General features: G+C 41.3%; 1 protein-coding gene and 1 long non-coding RNA gene across 2 annotated transcripts in view; one reads left to right on the forward strand and one right to left on the reverse strand.

Annotated features, from left to right (window-relative positions):
- LOC144053408 (uncharacterized) lies at nucleotides 1-27882 on the forward strand. The gene is made up of 3 exons (XR_013294416.1): nucleotides 1-263; nucleotides 961-1039; nucleotides 27816-27882. It is a non-coding gene; the product is annotated as an uncharacterized LOC144053408 (long non-coding RNA).
- LOC144053397 (filamin-C-like) overlaps nucleotides 26130-28000 on the reverse strand; it is a 39871-nt gene continuing 38000 nt past the window's right edge. The window contains exons 45-46 of the mRNA XM_077567808.1: nucleotides 27758-28000; nucleotides 26130-26817 (exon numbers count right to left, since the gene is read on the reverse strand). Of these exons, the coding sequence (XP_077423934.1) occupies nucleotides 26630-26817; nucleotides 27758-28000 (431 nt within the window). The 3' untranslated portion in view covers nucleotides 26130-26629. The remainder of the gene's footprint in view (nucleotides 26818-27757) is intronic.

The following is a 28000-nucleotide window of genomic DNA, read 5'->3' on the forward strand; positions in this document are numbered from 1 at the left end:
AAATAAAGTCGTATTTCGTGTAAAAATGTTAAATAAGTTATATATTTTTAGCTCATCTATTTTGGTGTGAAAACTTTATTGAAAGGGGGAACGTGTTTTTTTGCTCCATCACACGTAGTTGCCAGAGGACGCAGTTAATTGACGCACACGTCATACGTCACACGGACGACAAGGAAAGAGCGTGTTCAAATGACGCGTGATGCGTTTTTCTGATGACACGATTCGCGGACATTTATTCCTTTGGAGTCAATGTGGCCAATAAGGTAAATGTTTTGATATTTGCTTTCTTCATTGTTTAATGAGAATCGCCTTTATTTTGTGTGCTAATGGAGCTTGTTTGGCTCTTTGCTGAGTTCTGCCAACACTTTTGGTTGGGGTGTTGTTTTAACATATGTTTAAAAAAAAAAACCCGTGGACAACAATAAATGTCTTAAAAATCAAAAAATAAAGTTGAGCCTATGTTTAAGTCAAAAGGAGTAACACAGATCTTTCTTCTTTTTTTTTAATGGAAATCAAAACATCCTACTTTCAAATGTGCTATTTTGACTTGGTTGTAAACATTTTTTTTTCTTCCAAAACTTAACAAATCTCTGAATTTACAGTGATTGTATTAAAACACATCCCTAAAAAAAAAAAAAGAAGAAGAAACTCTGACATGATTGATGCTTCTTTCTTTTCTTGTCATTGACAAAAATGTGACAATTCCCCCACATTGCCTGTTTCTTGGCTGGAATAAAACTTTTTTTTTTTTTTTTACATAAGCAAGGTGGAAAGTTGGCTTTTGGGACCTTCAGGACCTTGAAAGTGTGTGTGCGTGTGCGTTTCCCTTGTGCTTCCCTTTCCAAAGACGCCTCGACTACTCAGGATGCAGCGCGTACACCCGACCCTTGTAGGATTAGCGGCGCCATTTTCCTTAGACACCTTCAAGTCTCACTTTCTCTTTCTTCATTTCCTTTTCAGCCTCCCAGGAGAAGAAGACGGCCAACTCCACTGATGGAAAAGATGAAGGGGGAGGAAGTGTGGCTCAAGAATGCATAAGGTGCGTGCGTGCGCGTATGTGTGTGCGCGCCAGCTTCCCGCAGGCTGTAAGATGTAAGAAAAGCAAGCATATACCTGCGACTGGATTGAAGCGGTATTATGTTTGCTTTATGGCCTGTGACCATCCAATCAAAGCTCTAATTAAGAAAAAAAAAGAAGGCCGTGCGAGTGCCCCCGCCAATCTTTGCGGTTGTTTACAAGAGTGAGAAAGACGGCGCGCAATGCGGCTGCCTGGTGCATCAAATGCGCTTTCTCCACGTGGCTTCTCGGCGAGGTGGACCCAAGAGGGGCCGCGCTTTCTATTTGGCTTCCATTTGAGGAACAGTGTGGCGGAAATGACAAATGTCTACTGAGGAGCCTCCGGGGCACAAATGTAAATAACGGATATTCATCTTGTTTTTGCCAAACACGTCGCACTGGCTTGACACGCCACGAGTCTTTCGCTCGCTCGCTCGCTGGCTGTGTGTAAGTGTGTGCGTTTCCTCCGATCTGCAGTTGCCTTTGTGTTGTTTGGGCACCGCGTTTGACATTCTTGAGGTTTTCCCACGCAACGCAGCTACTCCTAAGGATGCTGAGAAGTCAAATCTGGGATTTATTTGGAGATACGTTACACATATTTGGAGATACTTACTGAAACAGAAATGAATATAAAGCAAAACATTCATTACAAAATGATCTGAAGGTATTGGTTACTCGTGGAGGCTGCTAATACAAGCCACCGATACTTAAAGTTGCTCTATGTAACATTTTGCCCAAAAATATCTTCACGGTAACCTTTTTATTTGACCATTTATGACTGAAACATCTTCTAATTAGTAGATTAACACTTTAGCTGTTCACAATGGAAACTGCAGAGTTTGTCTTTCAGCAAAACTCTTCTTTGCATCAATTGAGCACAAAATATTTGGTTGTTGCCGTTTTCCATGACATCGGATTTCAAATTCAATTTATTAATTTAATTAAATAAATAAACGGTATATATTGAACAATGTTTCCCTGCATATGTATTTTGACCTCCTATTGTTTGTTTTTCACTCATGTTATGTTCATGCCAAATCCTTGTCTAATCTAAAAGTATTGCTTTGGCGCCATTTTCTGGCATCTGGTGCCAAGGAACTGTGTTGCAGTGAGGGGAGGAGCTCCATTTAGTCAGACCGTTGTAAAAAAAAAAGAATCAGCATTCATTTTGACTTCAAAATAAACCATTTTGCGTACCACAGGTGTCAGGCCGAATCCTTCTTTGTCCAAATTTGGCGAATTTCATCCAGTTTTTTGGTTTTGTTTTGACAAATTATTGAACAATATAAAGTGTTTCATAGTGCTTTAACTCATTCTCTCCCAGCCATTTTAACTGAAGCAAACCCCTTCACTCCTGGCTGTTTTACTGGATTTTGACCGATTTTGCGAGGCCCACAGAATATTGTGCTCTATTGCTATAAAAACATGGAACTTACCAAAATAAATATTAAAGTCTCTAATTACATCAGGAAAAAAGTATATTTGTATCTGTTTTTTAGCATTAGAATATAGCTTATCTGTTTAAAACTGTGGGGAAAAGAGCTTGTTGCAACATGGCCCTGGTTGGTCTCTTATACTCTGCTGCCACCTGCTGGTCGTTTTTATAATAACCACCATTGCTTCATGCATTCTCTTCAGTTCAGAGGTTGAATCAAAGCCTTCTGTATGCTCTTGCATAAAAAAAAAAACATTTGAAAAAATGTATACATACTTTTAAAATAGAACGTATTTATACATTTTTTTGGAGCAAATTAGTTAATGACCTGTTTCAAAATTAAATTGTGACCCTTGAGTGCAAGTTTGCACACCCCTGAGATAAGGCAAGAGCTAACTTTTCCTTCTTCTTTGTATTTTGCTTCAGTCGAGATGCCCTGTGGCACCGTGCTGCCTCTCACAGGTCAGTCTTGGTACTACAACAAACAGTTTCAGTTGAGGAAACTCGTGATTGTCACTGGAGATGCAATATTACTTCTGTGTATGTCATCTCAAGTACACCATACACAATAAGAGCAATAATAACCCCCCCCCCCCCCATCTCTGTGGTTTATTTCATATTTTAAGTATCGGTTAAGATGCTGAAAATTGCTTGTAGCTGACAGCAGAACCAATTTAGGCATGTTTTGCAGCATGAGTTGATAAAGCGCCGCGGTCCTCACTTCTCTCTCTCAACGGACTGAGGCGCACGCACACACACTGCCAGGGTACGATGATAATTGCAATGTGTTGATTTGAACTTGATCAACATCATGCGAAGGCGCGAAGGTAATTCAGCGTGGCGCCGATACACATCCTCCCGTTGCCGCTTTAATCGCATGGAGGGGGACAAATACGAGCCGGCAACCGATCCGCCGTTTGTAGTCACAATTAATGGACAATTCCCTCTGATGGGAGAACAACACAAAAACGGGTCATTTTTGTTGCTTGCAGACGTGGCAAATGTGTACATACTCTTTATTTAAATAGAAGTTGCATTACAGTGGTGCTTTGTGAGCTGTGGCTTGAATTCATTCTACCAAATGACCTTTCCCTATTTAAATAAATGGAAATGCAAGTAATCCGTTCCAGCCTGTCCAAAAAATACCAAATTATGTTTTTTTAAATAAGGAAAATTGCACTCAGCAATATTGTAAGGTATAAGAACACAAAATAACATTTGCTCTCCACATAACTCGCAAACACGGAAAATACGACGGAGAAAAAAAAGACCAATTTGACCTAATCTATTGTCCTTCCTTGTTCTTCTTCTGATTTTATTGCTGGTAGGCAAACATGTAATATGATGATTTCGCACCACCAACTGATATTCTTTTTCCACTGCAAGGAAACCAATGTGACCTGATGGGAGCCAGCTGTTGTGAAGTTTGCTGGTGCCACCTAGTGGTGGGTTTCCGAAGTACACATCTCAAATTTGTGTTTGTACCAAGACAAGTTGGCTTGCATCTCAAAAAGGCAGCACTTTGCTTGTGTAAAAGTACAAATGTACATTGTGGAATGTACTTCAGTACAAAATTAAAAAATAACTTCTTTTTTTTTTTATCAACTTGCGTATTTGTACTCGAATTGAGAATTTAAAAAAAATCTGGTCACAACTCTGCCGCAAGCAAAATTCTGACAGGATCATCCAGACAGAACTGACAACAGGTCCTGCATAAGCAAAGCACAAAACAACAGAAAAGGAAAAATAGAATCGAAAGATTTCATTGCCATTGTATGATGCAGACACATTCAAATTATAAGTAATAAATACAAAGTTACTAAACAAGGGCAAAATATGCAATGTACAAATAACAGTAAGGTGATAATGCACAATTAGCTCTTTGACTGCCAAAGTTTGTTTCTACCTTATTCCGTTCTTCAGTAATCAACAATAAATATGGTTAGTTTCACCGAAATGCTCTGTTTTGAAACAAAAAGCGGAGAAAAAGAGCTTTTTGTGAAACGATGTTATTTCATGCACTCTAGTGAATTCTACACTTCTTTTTGTCCATGAATGATGCCACAAACACCTAAACAGTGCTTTACTTCTGTAAAACGCTTTCACCAACAATGAAAAAGTGTTTTTAGTTTGCAAAATACGTTTATTTCCATTCAACAGTGTAACAATTTGACAAAACAATTTCGCTAACTATTTACAAATGTGTGCAACTGTGGTACTATTTACAATTATGTGGATGTTTCAAATACGGTTTTTCTTTCTGTAACACTGCCCTGCGTGCAAGGAGACGGAGCAGGATTTGCACAACAGGTACGTTTCACTTCGATTGTCCGTTTCGCGTGCAGACGTTACACTTTCTTGATGGCCTTTTTTTCCGGGGAATAAATAGCAAGTAGCAGACTGTACACACTCCTCCGATGAATATGCATTGGACTCGGGGCACTCTTCGTCGTCCGATTGAACGTCCGCCTGAGCGTGCTCGGTTGTGCTCCGCGTTTTCCGGTGTTAGCATCGCTAGCCCGTGAACCTTTATGACGTCGTCATAGCCGCCGCGTCAGCGCTTCCAACTTCGGCGTCAACCTCGGAGTCACCATCATCATCATCATCGATGATGATCATCGTCGTCATCAATGTGCTCTTTAGCGTTGGTCGATGCTTTTCGTCTTTGAAAAAAACTGGTCGAGCGTGAGCTGCTTGCAACCGGTAGCCATGTTCTCTTCCCTTCCCCAGCCATTGTCCCCTCTAGCTCCGCCTCACGTCTTCTACTGACGCCTACCCAATCTTGTCAAAAGAGAGTCATTGCTGCCATCTAGGGGCCAAAAATAGTCATTAGGCTAACTAGATCTGCTTGAAACTTTCACCACAGCTGGCCAAGGCTTTCCTCCACCCGTTTCCCCCCAAAAATTTAATAAATTGGAGAATGTCTTTTAACGTCCTTGGCGGCCCTCCGTAGGTTTTTACTAAACGTCATTTAACGTTTTTGGCAGTCAAAGGGTTAGTGACGGAAATACAAAAAATAAAATAATTGTTAATTATCTAATAATAGCGACTGAAAAGTGACACCGTACCTCTTAGTCTTTGTATAACTCCATGAGTCATTACTATAGCTCATTACTGTGTTGATGCTGTTCCTGTTTCTTTTTTTTTTGGTAATCAACTCTGGGAAAGATCTAAATTCATCAAGTTCTCAACTATGGTTAACTTTACTGCTCTCTATTTACGTCAACATCATGTTGTCATCCGTGGAAGTTGAAAGAATCACAAGCCTATTTTGACCACTCAACCTTAAATAAAATCAAAAATAATTAGGCTTTACATGGTCAGGATTTTTGGGGCAGATCACGATCGTCAATCAGCGAGTAAAAAAAGAAAAAAAAACATAATTATGTATGTATTTATTATTTATTATTTATTTTATGTAATTTATTATTTAATTTTTATTTTTTTTTAATGGCTTACACAGTCAGAATTTTTGGGGACAATCGGTGACTTATTATTATTATTATTATTTTAAACAATACTCAATCTCCAATTCAATCAATGTCTGATTTTATTGCCTTAATATCAGTTGCTGGTATCAGCAGCCTTCTTGAGTACCCGATACCGTGAAATAGGAAAATATTTGTACTTTACTTCCCAGCACTGACAAGCCGCACAAATATTGCTTTGGCGCTTCTCGTAAATGTCACAATTAAGAGCCTTTACGAGCTGTGCGCGAAGAAGTTTGACGTGCACGATGTATCATTGGGAGCCTTTAAGAGCTTGCGCATTGCAGTTTTATTTGTTCATCCCACAACAATAAAACAACGCTGCATGCGTATTCACGGCGACGGCGGCGCATATATGCGGCCAGTAGACAGGAGGCGTGTTTCACTGCCGGCAAACTATACATAGCGCCGGCCGATCGGGGCTGAAGCGTCGCCGGTAGTGGAGCGCACACCAGCTGTCAGCGCCAGGAACCAGAAGAAAATAGCTTTCATGGCAGAAGGGAGGCGGCTGTCAGGTCCACGGGGAGGCTCGGGCTGAATCACTCACATAAATTCACGCCGGTAAACTCCAACGGGGACGCCGGTGTGTGCGCTCATCCTCCTCCAAATATCGCATACAGATGAGAGGACAAACACAAATGCGTATTTTCAGACTCTCGGAATCCTGCACAAGCCAAACGGCGGCGGCCGATTAATCGGTCAGGCCCTACTCAAAATGGCCGCCGCCATTTGGCGTCTGCAGGATTATAATCGGCTGATTATTGCCCTTCAAACATCGGCCAGTTAGGCCAAATGACCCAGGTCTTCGGCGCTGTGAAAGTACCCTGAATGCACCAGTTTGCTTGCGTATCATGATTAGCAACTAGCAAGTGTGTAGCGTATGTTATTCTGATTATTCTGTTGTCCCAAGGCATCCTTTAAGCTGTTAAACTAAACTAAACTGAACACACGGCAATAAGAATTACATCCACTGTATATTACATTACAAATTATGCTTCATTTTTCAAACATTGCTAGCCTAGCGCTAATTCTAAAGGCGAATGGAGGATCCCATTCAAATGCTAACCGGAAGTTAGCATTGACATCAGGAGTGTTTTTCCTTCAAATAACAAATATTCAGATAACACTACGTCAAAGCACAAATTCTTCCCAATTTGTGAAAAACGAGTTATTTTCATAGAATATAATAGCATTATATATATTTTTTAACTAATCTGCAGATTAATTTGTATATTTTTCTGCCAAAAATTGGTATCGTATCGGTCTAAAAAAAAAAGCATAGCGGTCGGGCCCTCATTTTCAGGAAAAGAAGAGCATGCTTGCCAAGGCATCCACAGATTCTACTATTCGATGATAAATATTTTATGGTTTCTCTATATTGTGGATTTTCAATGATTGTGGGTGCTTCTGGAACGATATATATATATATATGTATTTTTTGGTATGAATTGCAACAGGTGGTAACCCTATTGGGCCTTCTGCCATCTAGTGGAAGAGCATTGAATTGTTCTGCCAGTCCTAACACTTATTTGTAGTCGGAGGTGGCAAATCCAGTTCCAGAAAATAAAAACCCTGCCACAGTTTGGCTTTAGCCTCAGTTGCTAGTTAGCTAGCTCCCTAGCTAGCTCCCATGGTGCTCGTTTACCTGCTAGGGAGCTAGCTAGCTAGCGCCAAACTGTGGCATAGTTTTACTTTGTGGACCTAGTTTCGCCACCTCTGTTTGTAGTAAATCAATAACTTTTGGACCAGTTGAGTGAAATTGGTTCATAATTCAGGGATGTGATTTTTCCCGCTAATTCGCGGAATTCCGCTTTTTTTTTGTCTCCCCCCCCCCCCCCCCCAAAAAAAAATTCTGATTTTTTTTTTTGTTTTTTTTTTTTTTTAGTAGTTCATTGTGTATGCACATGACTCCGACAGATAACATCTTCTGCTATAACAAAGACATTTGTGGTATGCTCTAATATGAGTTACTTTTCATTTGGTCATGATACAATTATTTGTTCATGAAATTTGAACTCTTCAACATTATTTATGTGTTAACTTAGTAATCACATTAGTTAGATATGATGATATTCTCAGTGATAGTTTTTAAAAGCAAAGGCAGTCCAATGTTTTTGAATGTGACTGATTTTGAGTTGACTAAAACTGCCATTTTATATGGGATAGTTCAATATACATTGAAAATTTATGCTGTTGTTTTGTCTATTTCTTTGTCATGTGAGTGCATTGAAAGTACTTAAAAACACGGAAAACCCATGAGCTCCGGGGGGCTACGCGCCCCTTGTCCCCCCACCAGGGCACTGCCCTGGACCTAGCTCGGTGCCAGCGGCCCCCAGACCCCCGGCTAAATTTTCAGATAATTTCACTTTGGTCAAATCACATCCCTGATAATTTCCCTGCGACACACCTGAGAATCTCTCACTAATTTCAGTTTTTATAATAGCGATGACGTGTTTTGCCTCACCCTTGCCTCGTCTCCGAGTTTATTGTTGATGGACAAAATTACGGGATTTGACTAAGAGGATTAAAATGACAGCAGTTAATGAGACACAGCTGGGACTGGATGACAGCAAACAACAATGTCACAACCTCCCCAACATCCCTCGCTGTTCTAAATCCATAATTTCATAACGAAACACACACACACATCAGGCCGCCATGTTGACACATGTGCCCCCCCCCCCCCCTTGCACCTACAGGCCAGACGACAAGCTGCCATTCAGCGACATGCTTATTACACACGCTTTCTCAAGCAATTTGGATGAACCCAATTAAGTCTTTCTTTTTTTTTTACTCAGCCCGACGGGACACGCCGGCAATAATAGCATCATTGTAAGCCGCTCTTTTTCTCGTGTCATTTGAGGGAACGTGTGCCTTTAAACGCAGGCCAGGGAGGATACGAGCACTTATGAGCAAGCGCTAATAAGGCCTCTGATGCCCGGGAGTTAATTTCGAGGACGATTCCACGCCGGCCAAGTGGCTTTTATGTGGATTTGAGCGACAAGTGACACAAACCGTGCGCCACAAATAATTGTTGATGTCGACAACGGGTCGTTTCATGCCAAATGGGTTTAACCAAGCAGATATGGATTTGAATGAAACTTGGTGTACTTGTTGAGTGTGATAGTACCACACTAAATCTGACAAATGAGGTCAATCGGAGCAGGGGCTTGGGAGCTACGGCCTGCCGAATTTTGACATTTTAGGCAAAAAGGGGCATGTGTTCTTCTTTTGAACCCTTATTCTCAGGAACTACTGGGTCAAGCTTCACAAAAAAAACAGATTTCAGAAATTCACACATAATTTGCATATCCCATTGGTCGCAGAATCAGTGGAGGCTGATGTTTGTGGATCTCACTCTGCTTCATCTATCCTTCCTTCCCTCCTTTGGTCTTTCCTCTGGTCTGTTGGGGTCTCCCTAATTTGTTGGAATGTAGATATTTCTGAGGTTGTGAAATACTCTGGTTTTGTAACTCTGTGGGTGGCAGGTGGAGTCTGGTTGGTGCTGGATTTCGCTTTGTTTCAGCTTTCTTCCCTTTGATCCTTCTTCTGGTCTCCTGTCATCTTCACAACTCTGGCGGGATTCTTAAGTATCCGGTTAAAGTGAAGGGTTTGGGATTTTTAACAGGTTGAACAGGTGAATTAAAGAGCACAAACTCACGCGCACACAAAAAAAAAAAGAGAGTGATGATGTTGATGACAGATTGCGTTTCATGAAAAATGTTTTTCATGTCACATGATCCAAAAGGTAAATTTTGGGGTCAACTAAAACAAAAGGTTAAAATGTTACAAAAATATGCACCCATTTTGTAAATGATTGCAGATTTGTAATCATTGTAAGTAAATAAGGTGTCAAATTCCCTTTCCAACAATACCTGTTTTGTGAAGTTTGGCCCAATAGTTCAGGAGATTCCAAGGAAGGTGACCACACCCCTTTTTGCCCCAAAATGTCAACATTCGGCTGGCCATAGCTCCCAAGTTCCTGCTCCGATTGACCTAAAATTGCCATTTAGTGTTTCGCCATCTCAATTAACTAGTACACAAAGTTTCACTCAAATCAATATCTGCTTTGTTAAAAATGTCTGATTTATTTATTTATTTTTGTCTTATTTGGCATGGAACGACCCAACATCAAAGAATTGTCTTAAATAAGGCCGTGAATGGGGAATATCTTGCTTCTCAAAATCGGTTCCGTCATCATCATTCGTTCTCCCTGGTGTTTTTTGTGTGTGTGTTTTTTTTTGTTTTTGTTTTTTTTAAACATGTTTTCGTCATCGGTGACCACAGAAGCAACAGGAGTATGTTGCACTGCGACAAAAAGAAATGACAAGCCTCTTATCTGTAGGCCGACATTGATTAATCACTAATGCTTAAAGCAGTTTTTATCGACTGCTTTGGCCACTGCGAGGCAGCGGAATAACCGCCGCGCATTATGTATAATTTATCGAGCAACAGATAGCGATTTACACGTCCGCTAAACAAAGAAAAATGTTGGCAATGGTGTTTTAGACCTCCTGGTAAATCCAATAGTGGGATTACTTTTAACTTGATTTTCGCTGACTGGAGGACATAATTGACTGGGCAGCACCGTCCTCCATGTTCTCCATATCCAATATGTGGATAATTTAGTTGATGTCCACCACGCGGCGCGAATAGTGAATATGCTTATGGCTACAAAAGCAGACAGTGCCGATGTTGTTCTACATGAGAAACGTACTCTCTTTTTTTTTTTTTTTACCCCACACATCCATTTATATGACAATCGAATCCAAAGTTATCCATAACAGTTCTTTTGGTCATCCAATTTGGTAAATTAGTTAGAAGTAGGGGTGTCAGGTGATAACATTTTTAATCGTAATTAATCGCATGGCTTCAACAGTTAACTCATGATTAATTGCAAATGTTATTATATGTGTTCTAAATGTATGATAAAATGTTTTCATACTCTTTTAGCATAAAAGTGGGAAAAAATGTTAAACTACTAAAAATATGGCCGCATCTTTTAGTCATCGATACAGTCATTTCATAATAATTCACAAAACTGAATTACATTCTAACAAAAAGTCAAAAGTAACCCAATTATGGATAATTAAAAAAAATGGACCGATCCACTTTATGGGTCAATTTGAGCCAACAACTCTGTGTTGTTTTATACAAAATGACCCAATTTTTTGACCCAAGGAAAGGATCTGACCAATATTTATGACTTGTTTTACACTAAAAGAGACCCATTTATTAACTCAAAGTTGGGTCAAATTGACCCAAGTAGAGGGTCGGTCTATTTTTGACCCATAGTTGGGTTATTTTTGACCCAACTGTTTTTAGAGTGTAAAATTCAAAAGATGTACTGTACTGTAAAAAAAAATTCATTCAGTCATTTTTCTGCCACTAGATAGCATAATTGCATTTGTAAGACGTTAAAAGCTAAAGGCTGTTGCACAGACGAGGGCCGTAGGAACTGAGTCTTGCCGTCGGTCTTTGATCTGACTGCGGGTATTAGTAAAAGGTCGGCTCCAACCCAAACGACCTGAGGGGCCGTTCGGGTTGCTGCGTTAAAAGAACATCCGCTAGATAAGAAGAGCCAACACCGTCAAGTGTTTTATCAATTAATAAATGAAACACAAGGCTGCTAATTCAAGGATCTAAAACTGGTGAAACGTGTTCTCTTTTTTTGCTCCTTGTCAGCAGAAGAAGGGCTGCTGAATTCGGCAGTAATTGTAAATTACGAAGTTGTTATTTTTTATTTTTTTTTAGGAAGAGCAGAAAGGAGAATGTTGCCGTAATCAATGCGGCTGGAGATAACAGCGTGCATTAGCACCTCTGTGTTTTCACAACAGAGAGAAACCGGGCAGACAATGACGACTTTTTAGGTGGTAAGATCTTGTTTTCAGCATGTTATTAACTTGCGGGATAAAACTGAACTCAGAGTTAAAGATAACACCCACGCTTTTAACTTGATCTAATGAAGTAAAAGACAGATTCGCTGAGCTCCAAGACCGATAATAGAATTTTTTCCTTTGCCTTGTTGAGCTTTGGGAAATTCTCCGCCATCCAGGAGAATCAGAAATGTAAAGTTGAGTAGAGTCATTATAATTGTGACTTCTGGCAGCATCTAAAATGAAAAAGTGTCGGACCTAAAGTAGACCCAAGGGGAACACCGGAATCCAATTTTTGACCTCTTGACTTACGGTGGCATAACAGAGAGGCCAACCGTATTGTAGAAGGTTTTTAATGAATTTTTCCAAACATATTTGCTACTTTTTTTTAAAATTGAACCACTGAAATAAAATAACTTGAAACTTAACTTGAAATATGGCTGCATCTTTTAGTCATTGATACAATAATTTCATAATAATTCATAAAATTGAGTGTGTTATTGATTTTTGTTGGTCATTTTTATGCCACTAAATGACAAAATTGCATTTGTAAGACATTGGTGGCAGATCAGTGCATTTTTCTTTTCATATTAAGAGCTTTCTTTTCTTAAACATGAAGTAACTTGTAAAATTCTGCACATTTTTAAAATTGTAAAATACATCTTGACCCCAGTCTCCACAAATGTATTCATTATTATTACATTTATTATTAAAAATTTTGACGTGGTCGCGTCTGCTGCGTTGGGACTGGAATTCCCCCACTACAGGCTTTCCAAGTAAGGGGCGGTCATTAATTGCACGTTAAAAAACTTTAAATGAACACACTAATTTTGACACCCCTGAAATAAACTTTTCTACCATATTGTTATTTATTCATATTTATTGATACATTAGCCAATGTAGTACCTCTAATTTCAGGTTACATAATTGGATACGTTCACATCTGTAAATGGCACCAATAAGGATAACTGCCAGCTTTCATGAAATGTTCATCAAATAACATCGTGTGTAACAGTTGAAGTGTTGTTTATTGCCGTCAGCCCGGATGCCCTCCAGTTTCTCCCAATAACGCCGCCTTTCCGTCATTTCTCTCGTTATCGTCCCAGCCCGCCCGCCAGTAAGCAACGATGGCCGCAGTGCGCTGTATACGCACGCACGGTTGCGCAATATCCGATGCATATTTCACATTGATGACACGGGACGCGACGTCCTCGTGTCAAGCCTGCAGCAAATTTACACACACACACTATAGACAGCATGCTTGATTAAATCCACAGAATGATGCAAGCCTGCATGGCACTAATGTGGCCTCAACGTATATTCAAATGCAATATGAATGCTAATAAAGAGGCATCTTGTTTCTAGAGTGTAAATAATATAAGCGTCACATCATTAATGATGGCTGAGAGTGCACGGAGAGGAGACCAAGTGTCAGCAAGGCATGCGGCAGGAATCAATCCTGACGCATCTGGATCTACTGCACGTGTGCATGTGTGTGTGTCCTTGTGAGCGGTGTGTTGATCAATGCACACCTCATGACGCAACAATGATGCACTCGCTGCATTCAAGTGACATCCCTCGTGTCGGTGTGCACTGATAAATGTGTTGAGTACAGCAGGCAACCTCCATGTTGGAACACAATCCGCTGGCTAGCCTCTGATTGGTTCACGTTTCAAAGCTATTGTCACAACAGGAAAGAATTTTTTTTTTGGGGGGGGGGGGGGGGTCTGTATCAACTCATCCACTGGCACTCCTTTTTAAAGCAGAGTTCACTATATGAAGCATTTTCACTGATTCCACAGAATGTTATATTTTTTTTACTTATTTCTTTGACTGCCAGACGTTTTCAGAAAAGGGATGCCGTGGGTGCCAGCCGATTTAAGCATTTTTGACTGATCTTTCAAGGTCCACAGAAAATTATGTGTTTGGACTATGGAAACACACATACTACCAAATGAAGGATTGGACTCTCATCTTTCATCGGAAAAAAAAAGTTTGTTTCTACCTTATTCCGTTTTTCAGTAATCAACAATAGAAAATGGTTAGTTTCACCTCTGTTTTGAAAAAAAAAACCGTCTTTTAACGTCGTTGGCACTCCTCCATATGATTTTACTAAACGTTATTTAACGTTTTTGGCAGTCAAAGAGTTAAGTAAAAGTACAGATACAGGTGCAAAAAAATTGAATATTAAGTGAAAGTACAAAAGTACTCAATTTGAAATGTACTTATTAGTAAGTGTAAATAAAAATACATTCATTAAAAATGATTAAATCCTATAACTGGAAACTATACAAAGAAATAAAGAGCATAAAAGGACTACTTTATTTATTTAGAACTGAATGCAGTAAATAAGATGTGAGGTGGGATTAAAAAGTGGAAAGTAAATAGTTGTACTTTCTTTTCTTTTTTTAGATTTAACGGCAAATCTTGAATGCAAGTCAGTTTTTCGAGGCAAGTAAATGCAGCATTTGAAATGCGCGTGTAGTAAACCCAATTTAAAAAATGGGGATACTCGCTCTAAAATATAGTGCAAAGCAAGGTTATTTTAGTTAACAAAAATGAACAAAATAACTAAAATTCAAAGAAAATACATCCGCTAATGAAATTAAATGAAAACGAAAATGCTTTTTAAAAAAACAAACTAAAACTAACAAACTACATTTTATGTTTACAAAACTAAATAAAACTAACTATAATTATAGTGAAAATGTACTTAGTTTTACTCTTTGGTAATTAATTTAATGCATGAGCCTTTGGGGATGATTTTAAATGTGATTTTAAGAATATTTATTTAAATTTTAACTGGAATAAAGACATTTGAAAGTGTGTCACACAGCGAAGTGATGTCATCGAGCAGCAGCCAATAGGAAAGCACCTTCAGATGACATCGCTCCTAGGCGACAAATTTGCCTGCTTGACATTTGGCTCCAATGACTCGGCTCGCCTGCTTTTTCATTTAACTGAGCTGAAATGCAACACTAGGTAAGAAATGAGTTACTTTTTTCATTTTACCAGGGTGTTTATTAAATATTGCGCACCAGTAATACAAATTTTATAAAAAGCGAAAACTAATACTGAAACTAACTAAAACTAAGCATTTTTTAATGCATTTAAAACTAATAAAAACTAGCAGAACCACCCTGAAAACTAATTCAAACTAAATTTAAAAAACAAAACTCAAAACGAAATAAAAATTAAAATTCCAAAACGAATAACCCTGGTGCAAAATTAAGTAAAAAGTAAAGGAGGAAAAAAAATGCAAGTGTACATTATTTATGTCAGAGTTATCGGTGGGCGTTTCATCGGATAATTTCTATGTCCTCATGAGCACACAGTTGTTGTTGGATGCAACCATTTGGTGATGGAGCTTAACTTGTGCTGCTGCCACTGCTATGAACATTATAAGACAAAGCCAGTGAGGCTAACCGCTATTCTCATCCAACACCAGCCTGTTTTCACATGTATGAAGACTGTTGGCTGCTCCATCGAGCGTTGTCGTCTGGCGAAGGCAGCAGGCGGGCAAATCCAAAGCCAGGAAGAAATTGCCCATTCGGAAGACCAGATGCCAAAAACTTTAGTAGCGATTAGTCGGGATCAAGCTTTCAAATGGTTGATGCGTAGTAGTAGTAAAGTTGACTCATCGACGAGTTGACTAATCGGCAACAAACAACAACTTGTGCGTAGCACACTTAATTAAAAAAAAACAACAACACGTACACAAAATGTAGCTTGCATTTGGATTCAATAGACAAAATGCAAATTGGCAGCTGCATGCGTGCGCTGAGAGTTTTGGCCGCTTGCTCGCTGACATCTAGTTGTCGATGTCAGCCGTCAAATCAGGAGGATAAAACCGTCCGTGTTCATCTTTTCCGCTGGTCAAGCCGGCGTGGCGGCCTTACAAATTCTCCACACACCACTCGGTGCCAGCTTGTTGGAGTCCAACGGTTTAAGCTGAGCTCCTGTTTTGGCTACAAATGATCGATCCGCTCAAATATTTGGGAACACTTTGCCCCTTCCGAGCTCAGGGGACACGCACACACATTCTGCAGGGCTCGCCGTTGTGATGAATTAGTGAAATTCCGTCCGCGTGTGCACTGAATTCTATTATGGAAATATCAGCAGACGGCCCATCTGCAGTGAGAATCAAATGAGATGTCTTTCTGCCCAGCCATTTCGAGCAGGTGGCGCCGGGATACAACCACCTGTGCACAATTATGACAAAATTCTCCTTTCTGAGAAGCAACGAGCATGGAAAAAGAAAAACAAGATGGATGCTTCCCGAGCACTGGATCGTCTTTTGCGTTAAAAGCGGGTCGGGAGCCGTTCCTTGGAATCCCAACAGGGATCCAAATAAGTTATGCTTCCATTTCAAAGTGGCTGACCAACCCCCCCCCACCCAACCCCCCACCCCCCGCGCAGGACACGCTTCAGTGGTGTGAGAAATTACAGGATAGCGCCCCTTCCAATTTTTCAGTGCGGCAGCCTTTTCAAAGCATTAGCCCGAGGGGACCACGCTAACCTTGTTTATAGCTCATTGAGCATCCACGGCGCCAAATAAACACAGGTAATTACAACTGGATCCTCTTCACCTAAATCTTACCCCAAAAAGAAACCTGGACAATAATACCACCACTTAATAGCTAAATTTAGGGCATCGCCCAATAAGAAGGCTTTACACGATCAGGATTTTACAGGCGACGGCAAGTTTAAAAAAACAAACAAAAAAAAAAAACGATAACCAATCACCAATCTAGTTAAACTATTTATGGGGGATTGGCCCGCAAATAGCCAAAATCGAAGTTTAAATAACACCCACTAAAATCCTTGGTGGGGTGGGGGGGTGGTCGAGGGTAAAACGACCCTAAAAATGATCATAAAACACAAATTTACATTCCATACACAGAGACCACTATATATATATATATATATATATATATATATATATATATATATAATTCATTTGTTCCCCAAAATGTTTAAAAACGTTCTATTTTAAATATTGCCATGGTCCCAAAAACGTATTATGTTTTTTAAAAAAAAAAAATTTTAAATAATAAAAAATTTATGCTAGAGCAGTGGTTCTCAACCGCGGTTCTCGAGTACCCCTATCCAACGATCAGCTAGTCAGCAAGCTCTACATGAAGCCTGATAATAATCCTCAGATGTGTTGGCTGTGGGAGACATGGAAAATGTTGTAAAAAGCTCTTTTCCCCAGTGTTTTAACCAGTTTTGTGAATAATGATGAAACTTAGCTATATTCTAATGCTATTTGCTGCAAAACGGAAACAGATTAAAAAAAAAATAATCCTGATGAAAGAAGAGACTCATCTTTCTTTTGGTAGTTTTTATAGCAATAGAGCACAATATTCTGTGGGCCTTGCAAAAATCTGTCAAAATCCAGTTAAACAGCCAGGAGCAAAGGGGGTTACTTATTTTTATTTTCCATATACCTAATAATATTATTCCCATGACCTGGGTGGTTGACAGTCTACACAGACATCAGTCACAGTAGCACACATCTGTGGCGCCAGTCCAACCCAATCCATCAGGGCCGCTGCCTCTGCTTGCTTGAAAAGTCCTGGCCCTGCATAAAAAAAGGACAAACAAGTTGTGTGATTTCTGCCTCTAATCTGCAGTCCGGCCTCAGCGTGGGCCAGCGTCATGGCCGCACATGAAGGACGGCCGCTCGGCGGGGGGGCCGTCCATTAGCGCGCCGACCTGCCTCTGCCGCCGTGCCGCGGGGCGACAGGGGCAGAGGAATTGGCTCTAACTAGAGACGGCGACACGGGCACTTTGGCCCCCGACGTGTCGCCGGCGCTCCGCGGTGGGGCGGGGAGCCAGACTCTCTTGGTCGTCTGCCTCGCTTGTCATTCCCGCTGCCTCGGGTTGACGCTCGGTCGCCGCACGCAGCGCAGCCATTTCCTTCGTGCCCTTCTTCATCAACGGGAGGCTGCAAGCGTGAATGACTGCTCAAACTTATAGGCCGGTCTCTATGGGTGTGTGTGTTTTTTTTTTGCTATATTATGGGGCCTATATTCCTAGTTTAACTATCATTGTGGGGACCAACTTGCCCTTGTGGAGACATTTTCGTGGGCCAAGTCCAGACCTCTTTTTGAGGGTCAAGACTTGGTTTTAGAGTTTAGGTCTAAAATGGATTTTGGTTGAGATTAGGGCAAGGGTTAGGGTTAGGCAATCAGTTGTGATGGTTAAGGTTGGGACAAGGTGCTAGGAAATGCATTATGCCAATGGGATGTCCCCACTAAGATGGTGTGTGTGTTCGGACTGAACTGGCATTTGTAGATCTTGTTCGTGGATGAGGATGAGAATAGCACTACGTTCACTCACTGAATCGTTCATGAATGCCAATAGTGTGGCAGAGTGTTCAGTAAAGTCCCGCCCCCGTCTGACGCTGGCTGCTGATTGGTCAATCGCGAAGATTGACAACATGCACATAGCTGAGCTCAAATTAACTGAGCAAAGAAGGAATCACTTCAGGAAGTGATGTGAAACAATTTATTCCTTGACTTCATCATACTTTGTTATGAAGTCACCTCAACATTTACTGTATGATTGTGTACGGTGGCGAGGTGTGAAGTTTTGGCAAAAGAGCAATCCAGATTGGATCTAGTTTGAACTTGATTTGACCGTGAAAACTGCATACACATACCACATTTCATTAACAATGTTGAATATGCAAATGATGGAAATTTACAAGACATTTTCCATGTTGCATTTACATTAAGGCAAAGAAAAGAGCAATCCAGATCAGATCTAGTTTGAACTTGATTTCTTGGTTTGACCATGAAACTGCGCACACATACCAAATTTTGATGAAAATGTTGAATTTACAAATGATGGAAATTTACAAGACATTTTCCATGTTGCATTTACATTAAGGCAAAGAAAAGAGCAATCCAGATCAGATCTAGTTTGAACTTGATTTCTTGGTTTGACCATGAAACTGCGCACACATACCAAATTTTGATGAAAATGTTGAATTTACAAATGATGGAAATTTACAAGACATTTTCCATGTTGCATTTACATTAAGGCAAAGAAAAGAGCAATCCAGATCAGATCTAGTTTGAACTTGATTTCTTGGTTTGACCATGAAACTGCGCACACATACCAAATTTTGATGAAAATGTTGAATTTACAAATGATGGAAATTTACAAGACATTTTCCATGTTGCATTTACATGAAGGCAAAGAAAAGAGCAAACCAGATCAGATCTAGTTTGAACTTGATTTCTTGGTTTGACCATGAAACTGCGCACACATACCAAATTTTGATGAAAATGTTGAATTTACAAGTGATGGAAATTTACAAGACATTTTCCATGTTGCATTTACATGAAGGCAAAGAAAAGAGCAATCCAGATCAGATCTAGTTTGAACTTGATTTCTTGGTTTGACCATGAAACTGCGCACACATACCAAATTTTGATGAAAATGTTGAATTTACAAATGATGGAAATTTACAAGACATTTTCCATGTTGCATTTACATTAAGGCAAAGAAAAGAGCAATCCAGATCAGATCTAGTTTGAACTTGATTTCTTGGTTTGACCATGAAACTGCGCACACATACCAAATTTTGATGAAAATGTTGAATTTACAAATGATGGAAATTTACAAGACATTTTCCATGTTGCATTTACATGAAGGCAAAGAAAAGAGCAAACCAGATCAGATCTAGTTTGAACTTGATTTCTTGGTTTGACCATGAAACTGCGCACACATACCAAATTTTGATGAAAATGTTGAATTTACAAGTGATGGAAATTTACAAGACATTTTCCATGTTGCATTTACATGAAGGCAAAGAAAAGAGCAATCCAGATCAGATCTAGTTTGAACTTGATTTCTTGGTTTGACCATGAAACTGCGCACACATACCAAATTTTGATGAAAATGTTGAATTTACAAGTGATGGAAATTTACAAGCCATTTTCCATGTTGCATTTACATTAATGTTCAAGTAGTGTTACAAATGCTTCGTTGCATAAAGTCTGTCTTGGAGTGTTCTAACCTCCACCAAGCAATGCATCATTCATGGTTGTGAAAAGTGCCGGTGTTCTTTTGGGGGAACTTCCTCAAACTTTTCCCCACAAAGTTTCAAGCATAGAATGTCTGTGTGAGATGAAGAATTAAGATTCAGCAGGGCGGAAGGTGACTCGGGCATCTGGTCTGACCCCTGATTGAAATGTTAATGGATCGATGAGGAGGTGTGTCCAATGACTTTTGTCCGCAAAACGTGGGTTCGAGGGAGCTCCTTCCATCGACTGCATTTGCATTTGCATTGTTTTCTTTCCACTCTAAGACCATAAGCAATTTGCCGCCACGCTTTGCCTGATGTTTTTGAATCAGGATTTGTGAGCACGCGAGCGAACAGAAGTCCCCGGACGGGAGTCATTCACAACAGCGCTCGCCGATGAATATTTCATATTTGTTCTATATGAATAAAACACAGCGCGACCCTGATTCCGCCACAGGCCAAGCTACCTTTCATGGGCCCCGGCGTGTACGAGGAGGGATGAGCGCTCTGCCAACGCCGAGTGCTCGTCCATTAAAAGATGCTCGACTGCGCCGTTGGCCTGCGACTGCGAGCGCAGTCGTGGACGTAAACGCAGGGAAAATCTCCTGCATTTGCTTGATTATACGCTGTATCAACTATGCATGAAGCAATTACATCAAAGGCCTGGGGGCGCCCATGGAGCCCTAATGGATGCATTCCTACAACAGTCCACCCCCCTTCCGCTCTTTCAGCACGTCCATTCATTAATCCAGCCAGGCAGCCATTTGCTTGTGCAAACATTGCTTTAGCTGTTTGTTTTGCGCCACACTCGGTCGGGCTTGGGGGGGTTTTCTCTCTTTGCCGTCTCGGGGAGAGGTCAGCATCTTGTAAAACTCTCTTTAGGGATTTCCATTCGAAGCTGAAGAGAGCCGGCGCCCTGACAAATAAAGGTCAGCGGCGCAGCAACGTGAGGAGACGGGGAAGACAGAGCGGCAAAATAATGGATGCACGAGAAGGCAATTTGTGTGAATGCCAAATTGAAATGCTGTGGAATTAATTGAACTGTTGAAATGTTCAAATGCAGAATGTGAGATTGGTTTGAATCTCTCAAGTAATGTGGAAAGTAAAAACCCTGCCACAGTTTTGCTTAAGCCGCAGGTGCTTTTACTCAACCGGCAGCTAAATTTTGGGGGTTAGTATCTGGCCTTGGTATTCTAGATCTAGTCTTCTGGACCCAGTCTGGGTACGGCTTTCTGGACCTTGTCTAATAAACCTGGTCAGGACCTGGTCTTGGTCTTCTAAACTTAGTTAGTATCTAGCCTTCTGGACCCAGTCTTTTCGAGCAGGTCAGCACCTGCACTTCTGAATCTTTATTGCCCACTGGATCTGGCCTTTTGGACCTAATTTGATAAATCTGGTCAGGGTCTGGCCTTGGGCCTCTAGATTATTAGGATCAGGCCTTCTGGACCCAGTCTTTTCAACCAGGTCAGCATCTGGCCTTCTGGATCTTTTTTGGCCTCAGTCTGGATCTGGCCTTTTGGACCTAATTTGATAAATCTGGTCAGGGTCTGGCCTTGGGCCTCTAGATTATTAGGATCAGGCCTTCTGGACCCAGTCTTTTCAACCAGGTCAGCATCTGGCCTTCTGGATCTTTTTTGGCCTCAGTCTGGATCTGGCCTTTTGGACCTAATTTGATAAATCTGGTCAGGGTCTGGCCTTGGGCCTCTAGATTATTAGGATCAGGCCTTCTGGACCCAGTCTTTTCAACCAGGTCAGCATCTGGCCTTCTGGATCTTTTTTGGCCTCAGTCTGGATCTGGCCTTTTGGACCTAATTTGATAAATCTGGTCAGGGTCTGGCCTTGGGCCTCTAGATTATTAGGATCAGGCCTTCTGGACCCAGTCTTTTCAACCAGGTCAGCATCTGGCCTTCTGGATCTTTTTTGGCCTCAGTCCGGATCTGGCCTTTTGGACCCGATTTGATTATTCTAGTTGGTATCTGGTCTTGGTCCTCTAGATTTAGTTAGGATCTGGCCTTATAGACCCGTTCTTTTGGACTTGGTCAATGTCTGGCCACCTGAACCCGGGTCGTGTCAAAATGACAAGCTCATTTACCTGCTAGATGAGTAGAAGCACTTAAAGCCAAACTGTGGCAGGTGTTTTTACTTTGTGGACTTTTTCGAACATCTGGATGAAAGCTTTCCCATCAATTTGGGAAAACACCTGGCAGCATCAACATTGAGAAGACTCCAAAATAACGCTTGTTTGGGACTTTCACTGGAGCTCTTAATTGGCTGAATTGGCATTCAGTTCTTCAAGACGAGCTGTCAACTTCCCAACATTGGAATCCGATGCAAAGTATCTCAGAGATCGTATTCAACCTGCGATTGAGCTCACTCGTCAACACGCGTGGCCTTCTGAATTTTGTGATGAACCAGCACTGATACCTCTCATCAGGATTCCATTCATGTCTTTTACATCTTCAACAGAAAATATCGACAAGCTACTATCTTTTTTTTTGTATTCATTGAGATCATTCTTTTCTGCCCCGTTTTCTTTTTTCCGTTTCTTGTACGTCTCGCTGACTGCCGTCACTTGGCGCCCTTCCGCTCTGTTTCTGTGCATGCGCGGTAAGATGGACTGATTCATTAGTGGAAACTGAGAGGGGCCCCCGAGAGACATACGATGCAAGAAGCCCTCTGCTGGCACTTTAGCGAAATAATTTGGATTAAAAACATAATTAATGCGCTAATGGTAAGTCCGCCTCTGGTGGTCGTATTTATTGGAGGACTGTCTCATATATCCATATGTCGGTATTAGACTGCCCCTGGTGGCCAAGTTGTGAACACTAGAAGGAGCAGCTCAGTGTTCTTTTCATTTCGTTACATTCTATTTAAGTATGTTGTGTTTTTATGTTTTTTGAATGAATTAATTTCATTGGAATTTACACAGCAAGTGAGTGATAGGTTGGAAAAATGAAAATGGATTGAGAGGGAGAGAGAGGGAGAGAGAGAAAGTGAGAGAGGACAGCAGGTGTCTGATCGAGAATTTTGCTTGAGGACCTTTTTTTTTTTTTTTAACACTCTCCATCATCCTCATTTGTGTAAAAACTCGACGGAGGGCAAGAACGCCAGCGGATGACAGCGAGAGCGAGGCAGGCAACCCCCACCCGACCGACGCGGACCCCCCGTGGTGCCGCATTAATAACGCCCTCACCCTTTGCACCAACATGTGTGATTGCTCTGAAGGTTAAACCGCACGCCGCATTAGCGTGCTCTCGTTGCATGCGGCGCAGTAATGACTTCAAACACGCTCGCTGGATTCTTTTTTTTTCTTCTTCCACATTTGAGCTGGTCTGTGTTTCTTTACCCATTCTTCCATCTGGATTCTTTTAATCCTATTCTCTCTCTAATCCACCTTTCTCCCTCTCTTCCTCCCACACTGTCTTTGCCTCCAATTGCCCCCATTTGCAGCCTACTCACTGCCTTTTAATTCACTTGGCATGGAGTCCACGTCAACATGTTGCGGTGGCCAGACGCCCGGGTTCCCGGTCTGCGGGACGGGCGAGCACAGACTGACGTGGGTGTGTTGAGCTCCGGACCCGACGTCATTTGTCCAGATGGTCCGAGAACGGCGGGCGCGCTCGCCGCTGCTCATCTTGCCTCGTAATGGCCCCCAGCATCACGTCACAGTGGAAGCGGAGAAAATTAGCACCTAATTATAGGCTCCTCTCCTCCACACTTGACGTGAAGAATGGGCCTGGCTGCTCGGCAGCGGTGCATTTATGTCCTGACTGCACTTAAGTATTCTGGCGTTCAGAAATTCTACACATACAATCACAGCGCTGCTGTGCACTTAGTTTAATGACTCTGCTTGGAATATTATATATATATATATATATATATATATATATATATATATATATATGTATATACATATATAGGGGTGTCAAAATGTGTGTGTTAATTTTGAGTTAGTTTAAAGTTCCTTTAACGTCACAAATTTTTTTAACGCGCCATTAATGACCGCCCCTTTGAAAGCCTATACTGCGGGAAATCCAGTCGCGATGCAGCAGACACGTCCACGTCAAAATTTAGCAGTAATACATTTAATGATAATGCATATATTTGTGTAGACTCAGGTCAAGTTTTATTTTACTATTTTAAAAATGTGCAGAAATTCACAAGTTACTTCACAGGTTACTTCATGTAAAAGATTAGAGAGCTCTTAACACGAAAAGGTGTCGCCAGCGTCTTACAAAGGCAATAATGCCATCTAGTGGCAGAAAAAATGACCTCAACACATGTCAATATCACACTCGAGCATCTTTTTCATTTTAACTCAATTTTTATGAATTACGAAATTACTGTAACAATACTGAGATGCAGCCATATTTCTGTCAGTTTAACATTTTGTTCCACTTATGTTAACAAGAGTATGAAAACAAGTACTACTCCTACTACAAGTACTATGACTACAAGAAGTACAAAATAATTGACATGACATTTTGTTTGTACTTTTCCGAGTTTGTACGTTACTGTTACTTCCCAACATGAGTTGAATCCGTACTCCTACTTTGACCAGAGAATTTGATTCCGCTTGTGCTTAACTACCGAGTGCGAGTACTTTTTCCACCTCTGTTGAGTTGAAGGCTGGGTTCGACTGCACGGCAGGCACAGGCCGCCCAAGTGAGCGTTTAGGAGCTAACCACCGACGCGCCCTTCTTCTTTGCGGTCTATTTGTGTCTGTGCAGTTTGCGGTCTTGGTCCCCCTTGAGGACGCAACAATGGGAACAACCTCCAGTTCCATTTCGCAGCCAGCAGGATTAATTATGCGCACAATAGAAGGTGACTCCTCTGTTTTCTTTACGCTCCGCGGGCGCCGCTGTGTAAAGGGGATGCAGTTCATCTTCATTGGGGAACAATGAACGTTTGGATCCGCTATGTAGATAGCAGGACAGGACAGCTTGACTATGCTGCCATCTTGTGATTGCGTTTCGACAAGTACAGCATGTAAATGAGAGAGCATAATGCGCTCATCACGTTCCCGTCACGTTTCCGTTGGCATGTGGGGGGGGGGGGTGAGGGGGGCTCTACAAAGCTTTTTGGAAGGGCTCCGACTCTCAATGGAGAGCTCCTGTTATTAGCAGAAAATTGCCAGTCAGCAGACCCTCAGTGGGGGAGGAAGCGGTGCTTGTAAATCATTGAACAAGTTCAAAACACCGAATGGGACTGAGCTGTGAGTCAACAGCCATCAAATACATGTTGCATCTTTTACTAGGTCTGCAAAAATAGGTTAATATAACCATTAATTATCTTAACCACTAACATTAGTTGGCTTACGGTTAGAATTAATTCACTCAACAGCCCACGGTAGAAGGAAGCAGCATTCGTTGTATCAGTATTGCCACAGTGACCTTAAAAAAGTAATGTGATTACTCCTTTAAAAGTAACTTAGTTACTTAAAGGGATAGCAACTAAGTTAGATCACAAGTTACTTGGTCAGTTCGATTTAGCAGCTGCATAAGGCACACTAAACAGGAGACATGCATATTATCAGGACATAAATTATCGAACTCGCCTAGCTAACGTAGCCAAAGCTAGCATAGCATGCTAACTGTTCACATAACAGGTAGGTTTGCCGACGGCATGATGTCGCGACGTCGCAGACGTGTCAGCCAATCAAAATGTACATGAGTTTTCACACATGCAGAAAAAACATTTGCGGGTTTTAGGCCAACAAGACTCGCTGTTGCGATGCCGTCAAGCAAAATACAATTTATACAGTATTATGTTTTACAATACTTAATGTTGACATTTTTGGGGTCTTATAAACCTTAGTCAATGGTGGAGGCACGTGGTGGCCACGCCCCCCAGTTTAAAATTGTAACGTTTGAATGAAAAATCGAACTTTTGGCGGCATTGAACAGTTTCAAGCTGGAACAGTTTCAAGCTGGAACAGTTTCAAGCTGGAACAGTTTCAAGCTGGAACAGTTTGAATCCGTCAAGAAATGTAGACATTCTAAGAGAAAACAAACAATAAAATTGTAACGTCTGACATTTTATTTTGAACAAATTTGAGTAACTTCTACTATTTGTTTTGACCAATTCAAGCCATTCCAATTTCAACGTGTTCATTCAATATCATTCCAAATCATAAGACAATTTTTTATTCAGCCTCTCAGCCTTCACATGAAATTTATCCAGAAATTGCATTCAAGGGAGTCAACGCAACTTGCAATAAAATATGATCCATTGGGTAAATGTATTAATGAAATCTTTATTGGATCTGCAAAAATAGGTTAATATAACAAAAAAAGGCAATTGTTCTTTTGAAACTATAGAAAAACCACAGTGTGCCACACTTGAATACTGTTGTGATTATATTCCATGTCAACATTCACATATTACACTTGCACAACACAGCGGAGGCGAAAAAAGAGAAACTGCCAAACAAACATCACTCACAATCGTAAAGCACACTTTGTTGCCTTGACATTCCGATGCTTATTTGTAAATGCAGCGTCTGGGATTCAACACACAATTTGGCACACACACACACACACACACACACACACACACACACACACACACACATATCCACTCACTGAAACCGCCTTAAGCTTTAGTGCAGTCAATTGTTATCAGTCCAAAGTGGAGGCCACCAATATGATGGCTTGGGCGGGTGTGTAGGAGGGGCCGACAGGGGTGCTCGATGCTGATAAAGAGAAACGGTGGGCTGAGCTGTGCCGCTTTGATTTTATGGCGCGGGCACTTTGTAGGGGCTCCCGGGGACGTTGTCGTCCCCCCATTTGACGATGACGGTGTAGCTGCCCTTGTCCTTGACGCTGTAGGTGACGTTGTAGAGCTTGTTGCCCATGTGCTTCACGTAAACCTCTTCGCACGGGGCGTGAGGTCCGTGAACGCCCACCATCAGCATGTTGCTGCCTGTGCACAAAAACAGCAACATTCAACATTAGGCTTGAACGACAAATACGGACGTCGTTACCGGACATAACTACATTTTGTGAATTTGACTTTCAAATTTTAATCCATACATTTGAAATAGATTTTTTTACAACATTTTTTTTCACTCTCCGCAGATTACACAAATAGGCCTGTATCAATTAACTCATTCAAACCCAAAAACATATAAATACGTTATTTAATACTGTGTCCTTCACTCCCAAAAACGTATTTATAAGTTGTTTTTTTATGCAAGAGCATACAGAAAGCTTTGATGCAGGTTCTGACATGAAGAGCAGGGATGTGATTTTTCCGCTAATTCGCGGAATTCCGCTTTTTTTATCCCCCCCCAAAAAAAAATATTGATTTTTTTTTTTTTTTTTTTTTTTTTTAAGTAGTTCATTGTGTATGCACATGACTCCGACAGATAACATCTTCTGCTATAACAAAGACATTTGTGGTATGCTCTAATATGAGTTACTTTTCATTTGGTCATGATATAATTATTTGTTCATGCCCCCCCCCCCCCCCCACTGGGCACTGCCCTGGACCTAGCTGGGTGCCAGCGGCCCCCAGACCCCCGGCTAAATTTTCAGATAATTTCACTTTGGTCAAATCACATCCCTGTAAGAGGTGGCTTCAAGCAATGGTAGTTATTACAAAAAACGTCCAGCAGGTAGCAGCCGAGTATAAGAGATCAGCCAGGGCCATGTTGCAAGCTCTTTTTGCCATTCTTTTCACCAGGAATGTGAATAATGATGAAACTTGGCTATAGTCTAATGCTAATTGCTGTAAAACGGAAACAACAAATATACTTTTTTTCCTGATGAAAGTGGAGACTCGACTCCAATCACACGGGAGCAAACGAGGCAAACCGAGTGCCTCGTGAAATGATGACTTGCATGTACATGATCAGCCTCACCTGCTTTGCCGCAGTCGACTGTGAAATTGTTTTTCTGTCCCACCATGGCCTTGCTCAGGCCCATCCCGCGGCACACCACCTTGCTGGCGTCCGACGTCAGCTTGGCCGAGGCCGCCGTAGTGGAGGAGGAAGCGGAGGAGCTGAAGGCGGCGTTGGCGCCGCCCACTTTGGACGATTTGGTAACCGTCTCCACCAGGACGGACGAGGTCTCGTGGAGGCTGTGGCCGCCTGACAGCCGGGTGC

This window comes from Vanacampus margaritifer, chromosome 6 (assembly GCF_051991255.1).
Source record: "Vanacampus margaritifer isolate UIUO_Vmar chromosome 6, RoL_Vmar_1.0, whole genome shotgun sequence".
Taxonomy (NCBI): domain Eukaryota; kingdom Metazoa; phylum Chordata; class Actinopteri; order Syngnathiformes; family Syngnathidae; genus Vanacampus; species Vanacampus margaritifer.